We start from the raw sequence: 18,131 nt of genomic DNA on the forward strand, positions 1-18,131 counted from the left end.
CTCTGAGAGAACAAAACAGAGAGATCTTCCGCAGGTTAAACCACTTCTAATCAATGTGTGCAGTAATTCAATGTTTGAATATGCTGTAGGTGGGTATGTCTGCCATACAGGCCTCCAGGGCTTCTGATGGGCAGGATGTGATGCATTGAGTCCACTTGTCAATTACTGCCAATGCATTTAAAAATGGATTGCGAAATGAAAAGTAAACAACTGACTGTAGCAGTGCCTGTGCCATTGGTTTGATAACAGTTTTAGCGAGGTAAAACCAAATGTTTCTCACGTAGTATGTGTTAAAGGTCTCATATTATGCTATTTTTAGGCATATATTATGGGTCTCAGATATATAAAAATATCTTAAAAACATTATGTGTTTTGCTCAATATACCAAACAGATCATGCATTTTAGACATCCCTGATATCCCTCTGTTGCAGGCCTGTTAGAGAACTGCTGATTCAGCTCCATTGTACCCCAGTTTTTAGAGATGTGGGTACGGAGGAAAAGAGAGAGGGTTTGTTTTCTGACACTTGGTGAGTTCCCTGACACACCGGGGACACATATTTATGTATAAAAGACACAAAAAAGTGCATTTTGCATGATAGGTCCCCTTTAAGCCTGGTAAGGTGACGATCATTGGGTACAACATTGAAGATTGAACACATTCAAAATGTTTTCCAAAAAAGGTGGTCTTATATTTGTTTGGAAAAGATGGCAATATGTACTATACAGCATCGATAGTAAAACAAAGTTTATACTTTTGCAGGGTATTTATGTAAGGTCATTTATGAAGAGTATGTATTTTACATAACAGAGCATTGAGGCTTCTGATAGGATCAGAGCCATGTGGGAAAAGACCCCATCTCCTAAAGCTGAAGGCTGGAGATGGGGGGTGTGGCGAGTTGGCAATGTGACAAACCCACACTCCCATCTGCTTACTGCGGCATGTTAGCCATTTCCTGAACCAGAAGAAGAGGCCAGGGGTCACTGGCGGGAAATATACTCCTCTGAGAGGTTGGGGATCATGAAGGGGGTACAGAAATGTGTAAAAAGGAGAACTGTGGTTAATGTTGACAGGGGACAGGAATAATGGTAAAACAGGTATATATACGTGTGTGTGCGTGTGTGTGTGTGTGTGTGTGTGTGTGTGTGTGTGTGTGTGTGTGTGTGTGTGTGAAAAATACATTACATACATACATTTCTTTTTGTAGGGTTATGATGAAAGCAAGTAAAGTCATATAGTATGCACACTCATATCATTTAGAAACACACGGTCTTTCGTTATAATTATGACCGTGACTGTATTTGTATTATTGATTAACCTTCCTGTTATTGTTTTAAGAAATAACGGATTAATTAATTGCTTGGTCTTGATAATGTCAGCAAATTGTGAAAAATGTCCGTCACATGTTCCCAATTCCAGAGAGACGTAGTTTTAGTACAAAACAAAAACATATCTAGTTTACTTTCATTGAAGACAAATAAAACATAATTACATTCAAATTTGAGAGGCTGGAATTTGTGATATTTTTACCACTTTTGGTACTTTTTCTTTACCATTGCATGATTCATAGTTTGGTTTTGGAATATCAATGATTTTAATTTACATTTTCAATACTGGCAGGAAACGAAAAGTGAGCTTTCTTGATAGAAAAATGGGGTTTTTAAAATATTTTCAAGGGACTATATCTGGCTTATTCTGAAAAAAATGAAACTTAAATAAAGTTGCTCTTTAAATGTGTTTTAGCCTGTGAACAGCCACATTTGACTCAGAGGACCAAGCGACCGACACTCAGGTTTACAGAGGGCATTGTTCACGACTGCATGTCCGTTGAGCAACCCCATATTCTAATGCCCAAAATAGGAAGAATGTGTTATCTTGAGGAACAGAATGTCTGAAATCTGGCTCTATACGATGTTTTGTTCCCAAATAAAATGGCTCAAAAGCTTTATAGATGGGTGTTTTCTGCACAAAGTAGAACTCAATTTACATTCCTGAAACACTCGTCATAGCAGTTTCGCACAGAGACATGCGAGAGAGCAAAGCCAGTATACCGCATTTCTGTGACAACGATGCTTTCTGCAAGATCAATTTCAAGTGGTGAGTGACCTCATACACCAATCAATCACACAATGGGGCTGCGCGATCTATCACTAAAACATTGTTATGACTAATGGTGTGTCTCCGAATACCTACAGTATAGAAAGGCCTGCTAATGTCTCAGAATTAACTGAATATATTTTTTAACGGTTCCACGGGCGTTCGTCTGCCTGGCTGATTCAACTAGCCGGGTCAAAGATGGCTGCTCGTTGTGGGAGGAGCCTCTCCCTGACACTGGCATTACCTCCAAAGATTACTCGCCTCGTGGCTCTGATCATCAGCTATTCAGCATTCCTTGTCCTTTTCTGCCATGTCATCTCCCTTCATATCTACATAACTAATGAGTTTTAAATGAAAGTCACCTATTATGCAAAATCCACTTTTTCATGTCTTTTATACATAAGTATGTGTCCCCTCTATGTAAAGAGATTCTGATAGCTAAAAAGATTAGCTCTCTTTTTGTCCTGATCCATTTATATAAAAACCTGTCTGAAAATGAGCCGATCAGATTTTGGTCACTTTATGATGTCATAACGATTTGTTTGCTTGTGTAACCATTAGCCAATAACAAACCAATGTAACACCCGCCCACCTTATCACCTGCATCTCCTCCTAGAGCACCATTGTGTTCTTATATTGCAATTAGGCTGTCAAGTTAACGCGTTAGCGGAAAAAAAAAATTAACGCCACTAATTATTTTAACGCGATTAACGCGTGTGTATTTTTTTTCCTCGGTCGCCCCGTAGTTTCAGAGCGCATCGAGTTTAAAATACCATCTACAAGCTGATGCTGACAGCCCCGCTCCTGCCGCCCGCTTGCTGCAGACCACACTTCCACGCTCACTGGCAGGCACCGACTGGCTATTGTGAGGACCGGGAGGTGTGTGTGTGTGTGTGTGTGTGTGTGTGTGTGTGTGTGTGTGTGTGTGTGTGTGTGTGTGTGTGTGTGTGTGTGTGTGTGTGTGTGTGTGTGTGTGTGTGGCCCGAGCGAGCGAGAGAGAGACCTTACGTGCATTGTTGTTGTTAGCATCTGGTGCTAGCTAGCTGCGCTAACGGATATAAGGAGCTGTTTAAATGAAAACAGAGGAGCGCTCTATCCACACAACTGCGCCGAGCACTTGACTTTATGCAGGAACCAGACAGTGGGACATTGTACGAAAAGTCAGCACACTCAGCACGGATAGTGCGCAACATGATTGCAGCGTCCAGGCAGCTCCCGTTCGAGCATATGCATTGAGTTGCACATAGCTCCAACACACACACACACACACACACACACACACACACACACACACACACACACACACACACACACACACACACACACACACACACACACACACACACACACACACACACACACACACACACACACACACACACACACACACACACACACTGTATTATTGTATGAGAGACGTTCCAGGTTGTTGTGTTTAATATTCATGAGAATATTTGTCATTGTTCAAATGATAATAAACATTAGCATAAAGCATATTTGTCCACTCATATGTTGATAAGAGTATTAAAAAAAAAATATTCCTCTAAGGTACATTTAGAACAGATAAAAAATGTGCGATTAATTTGCGATTAACTATGGACAATCATGCGATTAATCGCGATTAAATATTTTAATCGACTGACAGCCCTAATTGCAATGTCAGCTCCCCATTTAATTATGCAGCCCCATCACGCACACACACTGCATTTGTTTTTTATGTTTAATAAGTGATACAACATGGCACACTGTTGTTAACTTACAGATCATAATGTTGATTCCACTTTGGGTCCAGCGTATTTCTCACAGTATCTGTTGAGTGACATTGTCCAGAGCCGTCCACCACCACTTTAGCAAATGGATCTGGCAACCCTGTAGAGGCAAGTGAAAAGGTTAAATTTAACAAATGTAAGAACATAGTAATTTCCCCAATAAAGCTCTCATTGGGGAAATCTAAGGGATGAAATCAGCATGTTGGAGTCAAATGGGGCTTAAACATGCAGATGACATACAGACATGTTTGGTTACAACTAAAAAAGAGACAAGTCAAGGAAATAATGTTTATTAAAATATCCTCAGTGAGCCCCATGTCTGACTTCTACTCAGCAAACAGAAGAAGTGCAAGTATGTAAAAGAAATGTAGAGCAGGTGTAGCTGGGACTGAGGTGACCGCAGCTGGTTATCTTTGATGCTCGTTAGTCTTTCTGCTCGAAAAGAGGGTCTGTTTGTCAGCACACTTTTTACATTTGAAGAGATTCTCCTCAATCATCTATCATTTATATCCACCCTAAAGTCGTATTAAGCGTAATGTCGTTTTTGCACACAATCTTATTATGGGGTATTTTTGTTCAGTATGTTACCTGTTCTGAACATTTGGGACTTTAAAGAGAGTCTTGTGAATACTGACACAGTATCAATTAATATAAAATATAGTAAAGGTATTGAGTTAATTGTAATTATTCGTTACTGTATTCTTTTAGTTTTTACTATTATTGACTGCTCTTGAGTTAAATGGCCCCTATAAGATGTTTAAGCTACTTTTCTCTACAACTATAAGGCAAGTCTTTTACATCAACTTCTTGGATAGGAATCTGATAATGGATTCTTCCTGCTGCCTTTATCTATTGTTGGCTGTGTGACTGTGCATGCCGGTAAGTGTGTTTACCTGTAGGCACTGATACTTCATGCAAGTCAAACCTGTTCAGTCACCCTTATGCTTTAGTGGGACTACCCTCTTTGTAGTTATGCGTTTGTATGCATGTGTGCATATTAGAAAAAAAAGGAACTTGCATATTGTCTGTATGCATGACTTCCAGGTTAAAGGAGAACCAAACTATGAGCTAAATACCCCGTTATTCCGGCAATAAAGTGCTTTAACTATGACCAAAACTAGCAATTAAGCTAAACATCTGGGTTGCTCGAGAGTTATTCTATTGTGCGAAATGACTCATCACTGAAACTAAATAGTATGTCTCCTCTTACATTAATGCCAGAGGATGACCTTGTCCTGATCAACCAACCAGAGGCTGACGAAACAGCCTGAAGCAAATGTTTAACTATCAGCAAACAGAAGTCAGACAGGAACCTTCCTCCCTCGGATAACCTCCAACTATCAGCTGTTAATGTATGCATGTGTACTTCAAGGTTCTTTATGTAGTCATACGAACATAGCTACAGTGTAGTTATGTCGATGAAAATCTTGTGCCACAGGCTTCTCCAACAGTGCAACACAAAACACAGACAAACGGAAAAATAGTGCAAGTAAATACTTAGCACCGGTGTGTTTTATTCAGTCAGTTACAGCTCACTTTGATGGTGTAACACTTAGACTAGTTTCTTCATAGCTAGTTAGGATTAGGGATGCTCCGATCGATGGCCACCGATCGAGATCGGCCGATACTCACTCTCTACCGATCGATCGGTGCTCTCTAAACATGCCGATCGTGAGAGCCGATCGCATGACGTAAAATACATGACACTTTTCTCTGTGTGCGGCAAAACAAGCTCGCCAAAATGGCTTCACCGGTCTGGCAGAACCAAACCGCAGTTCATTTCCTCATATTCCAAACGAGAAATTACGGTAGCAAATCACCCGGTTCTTTACGACCAGAACTATTAACGGGATACAAACCGGAGGAACCAGGCATGGAGGGAGGTGGCAGAGACAGTGGGTGAAACTGGTAGGTTTTCGTCTGTTTGGGGAGTTTATATATATATATATATATATATATATATATATATATATATATTGCTCGCATAAAATCCCCGGGTTTTTTTGCTTTGTATGTCGGGGGCAGGAGATTCATGTGATTGGTTGTTGGTCGCAAAAAATCCCCAAGCTTTCAGACACGCCCAGCTCCAAGATTTTCAAGATTTTTGAAAAGCTGCTGTATGGATGTACCATAAGAGTAACGGCGAAGTAAACTGGATATAAAATCCCCAAACAGGCGAAAACCTACCAGTTTCATCCACTGTCTCTGCCACCTCCCTCCATGCCTGGCTCCTCCGGTTTGTATCCCGGTAGATCAGGGGTGGGGAACCTCCGGCCCCCGGGCCGTATACGGCCCGCGAGACCATTTGGTTTGGCCCTCGAGGTAATTTATAAACACACGAAAAAAAGAAGAAAATTAAAGAAATCTAGACCGCAAAATAATTAAACAAGCGAGTTCTTGTTTTTCCTGGCAACGGTCATGGTCCTTGAACACAACACGAGCCTAACGTGTCATCACGTGGTATATGTCTCGTCTGACAGGGGTGCAGTGCTGACCGAGAGCACCAGAACGCTACTCCAGGACTTGCAAAAAAAAATTGCCGTACCCATAAATCCGTAGGCTACACATGCCGCAGTTTTTGCGTGGCTGTGTCTTTAGTTGTAAGCCCAGTCGCGATCTGTTCATCTGTCATTCTGATCATACAGTCAATAACTGTGTTGTTATTAGCATCTGGTTAGCTAGCTATGCTAACGAATATAAGAAGCTTTTTCTCCAACCAGTGAGGTAAAGGCACATCTTTATATGATTATAGTTATCAAAAAACAAGAGAATAAAGTAAACAGGTATAAAATACTATATGACAGTAAAACAAAGTTATTATTAATAAACAAGAATACAGTTTGAAAGGAGAGTGATTTGTAAAATATCCATAAAGAAAAAGTAAATCTGCTTACAGTTCTGTTTCATATGGGTGTTGAGAGATGTTTCCATAGATCTCTTCATTTTGCTCTCAAAGTGCACCAGAGTGATGCTTTCAACTTCAATATTTAAAAAAAAATCTTCCCGGGGGAGCAAGCCCCCCTGGACCGCCATAGAGGAGGTTAGGTCCCCCCCCCCACTTAAATCATGTCCACATGGATAGGAAACTAAATACATTTGCACACATGTCCATATCTTTCTGTTTTGGTGGTCATGCCACTCCGTGCACGTGCATGCATGCGCGAGTCATGGTGAGATATCTGGATTAAGAGGTTGCTTTTTCTTTGCACAGCATGAAAGAAAGGCCAAATGAATGTGCTGTGATTTTTAAGCAGAGGTCAATAATTTGTACGGCCCTCGGAGGATGTTGAAAAAATTTAAATGGCCCTTGAGAGGAAAAAGGTTCCCCACCCCTGCGGTAGATGAACACAACAGAGACTGATCATACAGCACCGGGTGATTCACTACCGCTCAATTTTTTTGAATATGAGGAAATGACCTGCGTAGTCTCTCCCAGCATACACACGGTTTGATTGGCTAGCGCTTGTACTGTCAGATTTGCATTCGCGGGATTTGATTGGCTGATGCCAAGCATCGAGCCTCAAAAGTTGAACATTGTTCAACTTTTGATGCCGATAGATGCTCGTGATGCTTGCAAAGCCATGCTCCCCACAATGCAGTTCGGCGAAGATTCAAAATCTTCTACGTCACCCCATTCAAGTGAATGGGCGAAGCTTTGAAAGATATTTTTCATGCCTGTGTGTGGACGGGGCGTTAGACCTAACACACTTAGCTATTTTATCTACCTCTAGAAAAAGCTAAACTAGTTATTATAAATATATGTATTCTTCATTGTCGGGTCACTCATTACTGGATCAGTGAGCTGCATGAGATACTGACAGGCTGTCAGTAGAGGGAGAGGGGGGAGAGGAAAAGAGAGCGCTTCCGCTCCCGTGTTATTATCCAAAGTGAATGTAAACTTGAATAATGTACATAATTTGAATGTAATAATTAAGTTGATTGTTGTTTGTGGAAGCTCCAGTGAATGAGCCCCATTAACTGAGTTTTAAACATCACTTTAAATGGAAGATTTAAAGTGATGTTTAAATCTTTCATTTAGGCCCCGCCCACTCGATCGGATCGGCGATCGGTATCGGCCGATACTGATTCCGGCGATCGGCCCCGAAATTGGCGATCTACCAATCTTGGCGATCTACCAATCTTCGCCCATCCCTAGTCAGGATGTATTTGAACACCATGCCAACATATTAAGTTTTCTTATTTCCTTCACTACAATATTAGCTTGATTTGACATGCCATGTAACAATGCTAAATTGTGCATTTATTCTAATGTTATTAAAATGAAAGGTCCCCTATTATACTGTTTTACATCAATATATTATAGGTCTCAGATATATACAAAACATTTCTCGAAACAAGTGTTTGGCTCGAAATACCAAACAGATCATGCATTTAGCATCCCATAATCCCCTCTGTTTTAGCCCTGTTTCAAAAGTGCTGATTCTCTGTCTGTTACTTTAGATGAAAATAAGGAGCCACTCCCCACGCCCCTCTGCGAGATGTTTGGTTAAAAAGAACAAAATGGTGCTCTGGGAGGAGATGCAGGTGTTAAGGTGGGGGGGGGGGGGGGGGGGGTTACCTTGGTTGGTTATTGGCTAATGGTTACACAAGCCAAAACATCGTTATGACATCATAAGTGGCCAAAATCTGATCAGCTCATTTTCAGACAGGTTTTTGGATCAGGATAAAAAGTGAGCGAATATTTTTTCCTGAAACTTTCAGAATCTCTTTACACAGAGGGGACACATTCATGAAAAAGTGGATTTTGCATAATAGGTGACCTTTAAGATGTGATTTATGTCTTGTTTTATTATTTATTTATTTTAAATGAAGTCTAGTGCTTTAGAACCAGTGGATCAGATACATATTACTAGAAGTGAGGTTAGCAGTGGGTCTCTGTGCATGCCTAGCTCCTGGTGTTTATGACAGACAGCTCCTGAAAGACTTCATTTACAGCACCGCTTCAAAAGCCAACAAGCTGCCACTGCTGACAAAGCCCATTCTAATGCACAAGAGAGGCCATGAAACAGAAATAACAACGTTTAAAAATAGGCTTTACTCACGGAAGAAGTCTTTCTTTGCCAGGTTCTTTGCACACAGGACTGGAAAAAAAAAACCAATACAGAGATGTGTTAATGTTAATGAGTTGGGCACACATTAGGAAATAAATATGAGATATTATAGGAAACACGAACGTAAAACTTGTCTGTCACCAAAATATACAACGTCAGCTTTCAATGGTACATAATTGAGCCTCAGAACATTTTCACAGTACAAGCGAGTACACAATCTGTCAACGATATTGTTCTATTCATATTATTTTTAAAGCACAGATGTAATGCGTACATTTTGGGAAACATCTTCCTTGGGCTTTTCTCTGGTAATATTTTTTGAAAAAAGACCATCTTACTCAATGATTTCATTATTTATCAACATTTATCTTGGCTATAAAACTTGACACATTTTCCTTTGAATAATTGCTGCTGTCTTTTTTGCCAACATATTGGTTTGTCCATCCTCACTGTCCCGTCATTGGCAAGTCTTAAGAGTTTCTCCTTGTGAAATATTGAGTAGACAAGCACACATTTCTGTCTGAGGCAACTCCCTGGGGGTTTGCATCACAGACAACATACAATAGCTTTCAAAAGATACAGAGAAGGTGGGACAGAAAGTCTGTGTTTGCCTGCTGTTGTCTTTTTTTATACATATAAATATTCCCCCCTTGGAGCTGGCTAGACAATTCTCGGACAATTATAGAGCGAGACAAAGCAGGCCAAGCAGAAACGATTAAGAGAGCAAGGGCCGAGAAAACTAACACGATAAAGGTTAAAAATATTAGAGAACTGTAAAATAAAGTAAAATAACCATAACATGCTGACAGACCAGGATCCTTATCAGTTCTGTGTCAATGTGCTGCTTAACTTTGAGCAAAGAGACTAAACTATCTCCCCTTTCTGTCAAAAATACTTGAACGTGTCATTGCCTCACAACTAAAATCCCACCTCTGCTCCAATGACCTCTTTGAGCCATTTCAATCCGGTTTCCGATCAAAACACAGCACAGAAACAGCTCTTCTGAAAATCACAAACGACCTCCTCCTCTCCTCTGACTCCGGCAACCTGAACATCCTCATCGACCTCACCGCAGCATTCAACACCATCAACCACGCCATCCTGCTGTCCCTCCTCGAATCATCACTCAACATCACCGACACTGCACTCTCCTGGCTGAAATCCTACCTCACCGACAGACATCAGTTTATCAACATCAACAACTGCACCTCCTCCACTGCTCCTCTGTCCCAAGGCGTCCCCCAGGGTTCGGTGCTTGGCCCCCTCCTCTTCTTCCTCTACATGCTCCCCCTTGGCAAAATAATTCGTCGCCACAACCTTCAATTTCACTGCTACGCCGATGACATCCAACTTTATATCTCAACAAAAACCATCACCCCCTTGGAAAAATCTGTTTTATAAAAACGTTATGTTATTTTTTTTCATGCATGAAGATGAAAATATCCTTAGTTTGTTGTGCATGCACAAAGGAGTTAATAAATCACACACTGAGGGAACATCACTACATTGTAATCATTTATATAGGCTTTTTCGATCAAAAATGTTCGGGTCGGTCAGGGGGTACTTGGCTGAGAAAATGTTTCAAAGGGGGTACATTACTGAAAAGAGTTTGAGAAGCACTGCTCTACGGCATACCATCCAACCTCCTGAATAAACTCCAACATATCCAGAACTCTGCTGCCCGCCTCCTCACCCACACCCGCTCCCGAGACCACATCACTCCCGTCCTCCAGAACCTCCACTGGCTCCCCGTCCGTCAAAGAATCAACTTCAAAGTCCTCCTCATTACTCACAAGGCCCTCAACAATCAGGCCCCCCCCTACCTCACAGACCTGCTGCACCACCACACCCCTTCCGCTGCCTCCGCTCATCAGAAGCCAACCTCCTATACATCCCCACCCGCATCAATCACCGGACCTGGGGGGACAGAGCCTTCTCCGTCGCTGCCCCCTCCCTCTGGAACTCACTCCCACAACCCATCAGAGACTGCACTGACCTCACCACCTTCAAAAAACTCACAAAAACTCACCTCTTCAATCTGGCTTTTAATTTGTATTATTTGACTTTAACTATATATTTATTTGTTGTTCCTTTCTTTTCTCTTCACTATATCTGTAAAGCGTCTTTGAGCACCTGTAAAAGCGCAAACAAATTAAAATCTATTATTATTAAACGTCAAGTGCTTCCAGCCATCGGGAAGGCACTTCCATCTCTTCAACAACGCAGGTACAGGTGACCCTCTCTCAGGTGACCCCTTTCTTTCCAACCGTATCAAAACCTTAGTCTCTGGGCAAAGAGCAACTTCAACATGTTAAACAAATGATGTTGATCAGACCTTTTGCAGTGCCCAGGAAGCTTAATGAGATAAAAAAAAGGCATTTGTCTGAAAATACGAGGTAAAAACACAAATCACATATTTTTCTGCTTTTCATCTTCTTGGTATTACTTTTTGCCACGTCACTTCTTCTGCCATTTCCTAATACAGCCACAAGCCAGTGGAAATACCACAAGATTAGATGTTTAAAAAAGGCGCTGACATACCCAATACTAAATGGGATCTTTTCTGAAAACCAGAAATTTAAAAGGCTTCCAAAGGGAATATTGTCCAACATCTACAACATAATGTAAAGCCTGTAGTGAGAGTGCTATTGTATGCTGTCTGCATTATTTACAGCAGCCAACTATGCACGCACTAGCCACATTTAGAAAATAAGAAACACAGTCTATACTTGGTGCTCAAAAGACAGAATCCTTTTGCAGTTATCTAACAGACGGTCAGAAAGCTGGTGTGTTTTTTTGACCATTTCATTTTATACGGGCTTAGCTACATTCAGATCCTGGAGAAATCATGTCAATGGATTACACTTTAGATAATGTTAAAGCATGTGAACCTGCCATGATTCAGAAACAAGCAGCACTTCAGAAAAAGATACGGACAGGCAGAGGAAAACAACCTAGCATTACACCCATTCAATGTGGAGATCTTGACGGTGACCAAAATGACAGTCAAGACAATTCAGACAGAATCATAACATGGGAACAGACTCTCAACACAAACCAAATGACACAGAGCGGGCCAACTGGATGAACACTGACCATCAGCTTGTCAGGGGAAATTACACCGCCAAAGCCGACAGTCTGGTTGCAGGCCAAATCCAAGACAGCCAGAAAAGCCTCTTGTTGGACAAACGGACACTGTGTTGTCGGCAGACACGAGAAAAACAGGATGGACAGAGGCCTGACATCTTGGCAGAACATTTGTGGACAGAGTCCAACTCAAAAATCAGCCCCCAAAGTGAAAATGGGTCCACATAACTCTTTCTGTGAATATATGAGCAGATTCTCTACACACTTTGTGCAGCAGATGTTAAGCACAAGCATAATCCTATCTGTCGGTTTTGAAATGTTATTTAAAAAGAGGCCCTGGGGAGATTTCTTGAAAACAGAAGTTATGTTCACATTTCATTTTAACAAAACAGATTGTGTGTACCCTCGTATGGCAAGCCGATTTAGCTTTTATTCATTTCTGGAGGATATCAAAAAATTCATTCTTACTAGTAAGAATGCAAATTCTTGATATCAAAAATGCAATTCTTACTAGTAATAATGTTTATTTCTGATATCAAAAATTCAATTGTAACTAGTTGTAATGTGTATTCTTGATATCTGAAATGCGATTTTAACTAGTGAGATTTGCATAGTTTTTCTCATTCATTTCAATGGGAGTAGGAATTTGAACTAGTTCAAATGCCAATTTCTGATATCAGTAATTCAATTGTTACTAGTTACAATTACATTTAAACTAGTAAAAATACCAATTTCTGATATCAAGAATTCTATTTCAACTAGTCGAAATGCCAATTTCTGATATCAGAAATACAATTTGAACTAGTTCAAAATCCTTTTTTGATATCAGGAATTCAACTAGTTATAAATAAAAATTGAATTATAACTAGTAACAATTGAATTCCTGATATCAAAAAAGGATTTTGAACTAGTTCAAAATTGTATTTCTGATATCAACAATTGAATTACTGATATCAGAAATTGGAATTTGAACTAGTTCCTACTCCCATTGAAATGAATGAGAAAAACGATGCAAATCTCACTAGTTAAAATCACATTTCTGATATCAAGAATTTGCATTCTAACTAGTTAAAATTACATTTTTGATACCAGAAATAAATATTATTACTATTAAGAATTGCATTTTTGATATCAAGAATTTGCATTCTTACTAGTAAGAATGGATTTTTTGATATCCTCCAGAAATGAATAAAAGCTAAATCGGCTTGCCATACCCTTGAGGTCCAACAAACGTGTCACGAGCCTCATAAAACATTAGCATTGCTGATTTATTCCCCGGCTACTAAACTACTTCAAAACTATGGTATATGAAATCAATAGCTTGTTATAACTCACTTTTAGATGTTCCCAAAGCTTGTGTCACTGGGTTTGTTGTGGGTGCTCACACCTGCTTAAGAAGCAATACTGGTAAGTAGCTATTAGGTTAAACTGAGTCTGCTGAGCAATAATACAGACTTGGCTGTCTAGTTACCAAACTATGCTAATGAGGTTAAGGGATTAACCTGTACTCTGCTCCAGTGTCTCAGACACAATTGCCACAGAGGGGAAAGCCTGTCTCATTGTCACCCATGGCCTCTCAGCACACACAGCTGCACCAACAGCAGACTGCTGCTACTGATGAAAGTGACGCATTGGGTTCAAAGGAGGCATACATTAGACAACGGAGCAATAATGACAACCAGAGCCAAAGTTATCAGAGATAAACTTACCAGGGTACTGAGAGTACCATGAGCAGCAAGGTTAAGCCATATGGAAGTGTGAGCGCATTAGCATGTTAGCGTTAAGTGGTCTTTAAATTGAGAGCTGCATTATAAATGGGCCGATGCAAATGTAACTCCTAAAATCTGGAGGAGCCTATTATATAAAAGGCTCCTTTGCTTTGGGTCAAAAAGTATCTATTTTAATCTTTCAGCAATTTAGCAGTCACAATTTAAAAAACACTGCCAACACTAAAAATTACAAAAGTTAAAGAAAGTCAGTATATTTTGAAAGCAAGGGCGGCCTGAGGAATGTTTAGAAAACCTCTATTTGATTGACTGTAGCCAATACCTCAACATATTTGAATATCAGTTTAGAGAAGCCCAACAAGGGTTTAGATAAACATGCCTAAATATGTGGATGATCTTATCTGGGTTTAGGCAGAATCTACCATTGTGAAACCAGGAATCAATAAGGAATCACATCTGATCCCAGCCCCCTGTGATCCAGCAGGCTTGCCAAGTGAGCAGGTCATGGTGACCAGACTCATTCAGATCCTAACATGGAAAGCTAGTTCAACTAGGATCAACGATCAGGAAACCCCGGGGGTCAAGTCGTCTCAGTTACCTCATTCACACCAACGGTGTTTCAGGGCCGGTTCGGAGCTGGAGCTTGAAAAGCACCGGGTTTTCCTCTTCACACCGCAGCGGAGCAGCCTCTTAGCTCCGGAATCCGGTTCATTTCGAGCACCAAAAAATTGTCCGGCCAGAGCAAAAGCACCACATACGTCACGCTTACGTCGAGGCGGGGGCAGGATCAACTCCTGAACAACAACAAAAAGCCGGCGTTTTATCCAGTTTGTACACAACCCTGGAGAAACGTAACAAGCAACAGTGGTCCACTGAAGAGACCAGCTACCTACTGGGAATCTGGTCTTCCGAAGAGGTACAGAGGAAGCTGGAGCACAATCGGCCATTGTTGTTGTTGTCGGTGTCAGCTGTGAAGGGTTTCTTCTGATGTCTACTATACTAAAAGGCCTACAATTCATTCTTTTGTATCGACAAGTTTTAACCATAAAATGGTTTAAAAAGAAGGGCAGAGCTGAGTCATGCCCTTATGAGCAAACCTGTGTTTATGATTACTGTTTGATGGACTCACAACTAAGTTATTCATGACGTTAGCTAATGTAGCTGATCTTCCAACCAGGTTAAGGTCATTGCCAGGTGGGTGGCAATTCCTGTAACTTTATTAAAGCAAGATGAAACACAAGCTACCCTGCAGTATATAAAGGAATTACAATTAGCTGCACCTTTACCAGCTTTGACAAACAAAGTCATATGATATTCTCTTCCGATCTGTGTGGATGTGACACCTTCCAACCGCTGTCTATCAGATTTCCATTTAATTTCAATATTTTTATTATCTTCAAATCTTCTAAAAACGCAATAACACGTTTAATAGCTTTCTTTAAATGTTGCACTTATTATTACTGCTTTAGTAATTTGACCACCCAAAGTTGCTCTGGTGTTAAACCAAGCTGAGATTTCAGTTAAAGGTCTAGACTAAACTCTGCTTCTTGGTTTATTAAAAGGACCTGAAACAGCTGCTGTTTGGGACCATGTGTAGGTGTCTGAAACAAGCCATAAATCAAAGGAACAGTCCCACTAAACCGAGCCTATCCATCTGAGCAAGCAGCATGCTGGGATAATGCCTTTACCACTGTCTGCTGGCTGAGAGGAGGAGGAGACAGACCGTGGCCTGTCGTTGACCCAGACACATTATGTTGTCGGCTCCAGAGGTTGGCTATAGCTTCCCATCCCCAGGGGAACTGGTGTTTTATACCATTTAAAGCAAACACCTTTACATTAGCTGGCAACCCAGCTTTTAAGTTTGGAATTGAGTGTTTCCAATTTATAATTTCTCAATTACTTTTTATTATTGTACGTAATATCATAATGTTTTTCAAAGATGTAATAACCTTCATGTATTAATAGACCCTAATGCTAGTCTTGTCCCAATGAGACCATCCTTTATTCTGATTCCCTGTGAATGGATGAAATAATAATCATTTACCTTGAGGGCTGAGATAAGGCCATCACATATTAACAGAATAACTTTTACCATTTCACCAGCTCTCAAGTGACAGTCACGACATCTGTGTCACTTCCCTTCGTCTTTATACTGTATCTTACCAACTTCAAATGTGTTGTGGCTTTACATGTGCATGAGGGGGCTTCATTTACTTTACTTCCCTAGCATTGTTAAGAATCCGGGAGAATCATCTGATCATGATTTTAATTGCTCCTTATTGAGTGGTGCAGTGACGTGTCCTAAAACACGGAAGTAAGCTGCGCATGGGTTCCTTCCGGTTCCCTCTACAAAAAAGTAGGGATGCACGATATTGGTTTTTTGAAACCGATACCGATAACTTCCTGCTTCTCAAGACCGATACCAATAACCGATAATAAAAATAAAAATTACGCCACTAATTATTTTAACGCGATTAACGCATGTGTATTTTTTTTCCTCAGCCGCCCCGTAGCTTCAGAGCGCATCGAGTTTAAAATACCATCTCCAAGCTGATGCTGACAGCCCCGCTCCTGCCGCCCGCTTGTGGCAGACCACACTTCCACGCTCACCGGCAGGCACCGCCTGGCCATCTGGAGGACCGGGAGGGTGTGTGTACGTGTGGTCCGAGCGAGCAAGAGAGAGACCTTACGTGCATTGTTGTTGTTAGCATCTGGTGCTAGCTAGCTGCGCTAACGGATATAAGGAGCTGTTTAAATGAAAACAGAGGAGCGCTCTATCCACACAACTGCGCCGAGCACTTGACTTTATGCAGGAAGCCAGACAGCGGGACATTGTACGAAAAGTCAGCACACTCAGCAACATGATTGCAGCGTCCAGGCAGCTCCGGTTCGAGCATATGCCTTGAGTTGCACATAGCTCCAACACACACACACACACACACACACACACACACACACACACACACACACACACACACACACACACACACACACACACACACACACACACACACACACACACACACACACACACACACACACACACACACACACACACACACACACACACACACACACACACACACACACACACACACACACACACACACACACACACACACACACACACACACACACACACACACACACACACACACACACACACACACACACACACACACACACACACACACACACACACAGTATTGTATTATTGTCTTCGTACGCTTTTAACACACCATCGTAGAGATGGCGATGTTTGGCAAAACGGGAGGAGCCGAGTGAAAAACAAGCGCCCCTCATCCCAATCCACCCACACCGCAGTATTTTTTTCTTTTTTTTACCCAAAAAATATATTGTATATTATCGGGGCTATTAATACTGTTATCGGTTTATCGGGATGACGTCATAATTCCTAATATCGGACCGATAATTATCGGGCCGATAATTATCGGGCCGATAATTATCGTGCATCCCTACAAAAAAGCAATGCAATTTCTCCATAGGATTTTGGAAAATAGCTCGTATAAGGTCTGTGGTTGACACACATTTAATAGACGGATCACGTTTTGTTCAGTCGATAGATTTATGGTCGAGGGAACCGGAAGGTACCCATGCGCAGCTTACTTCCAGGTTTTAGGACGCATCACTGCACCACTCTATTGAGGGGGGGGGCTTTGTATCATCTCCGTCTGTCTGACTACAAAAGGTTAAGCTAAAGGTTAGCATTAGTTCTGGTCAAAGGCTGAGAGGTAAACAGTCAGGAGCATTGTTTTCTCAGGAGAATCACCATTTGCAAACGCCTCACTCTGGCCGTTGAGGAAAAGGGTAGAAGTCAGGTGTTCAACTCATTTAAACTAGGGTTGCCAGAAACTGACCATGATCAAAATCGATTATTCGGCAGCCCTGGCGAATAATAAATCGATTATTCGCCATCCGACCTCTGCAGCTCATCCAGAATGCAGCGGCTCGTCTGGTCTTCAACCTTCCTGAATTTTCCCACACCACTCCTCCGCTCCCTTCACTGGCTTCCGGTAACTGCTAGAATCCACTTCAAGACACTGGTACTTGCTTACCATGCTGCGAATGGATCTGGCCCCTCTTACATCCAGGACATGGTTAAACTGTACACCCCAGCGCGTGCACTACGCTCTGCATCAGCCAAACGACTCGCTGCACCCTCGCTGCGAGGGGGACCCGAGTTCCCATCAGCAAAAACACGTGAGTTTGCTATCCTGGCTCCAAAATGGTGGAATGAGCTCCCCATTGATATCAGGACAGCAGAAAGCCTGCACACCTTCCGGCGCAGACTGAAAACTCATCTCTTTCGACTCCACCTCGAGCGATAGAATTACTAACAAAGAACTGCTAACAGAGCAC

General features: G+C 41.5%; 1 protein-coding gene across 5 annotated transcripts in view; it reads right to left on the reverse strand.

The window, feature by feature from the left end:
• The window catches only part of LOC117447143 (E3 ubiquitin-protein ligase SMURF2), a 74,666-nt gene that overhangs the window by 30,013 nt on the left and 26,522 nt on the right, over window positions 1–18,131 (reverse strand). For 3 of the 5 annotated variants that reach the window (XM_034083798.2, XM_034083806.2, XM_034083788.1), the window contains 2 exons: window positions 8,929–8,967; window positions 3,857–3,965 (listed from right to left, as the gene is read on the reverse strand). In XM_034083798.2, coding sequence (XP_033939689.1) covers window positions 3,857–3,965; window positions 8,929–8,967 — 148 coding nt within the window. Of the gene's footprint in view, window positions 1–3,856; window positions 3,966–6,052; window positions 8,042–8,928; window positions 8,968–18,131 lie in introns of those variants that run through there. The other 2 variants (XM_071203215.1, XM_071203220.1) reach the window with 2 other exon arrangements.

This window comes from Pseudochaenichthys georgianus, chromosome 1 (assembly GCF_902827115.2).
Source record: "Pseudochaenichthys georgianus chromosome 1, fPseGeo1.2, whole genome shotgun sequence".
NCBI classification, from domain to species: Eukaryota; Metazoa; Chordata; class Actinopteri; order Perciformes; family Channichthyidae; genus Pseudochaenichthys; species Pseudochaenichthys georgianus.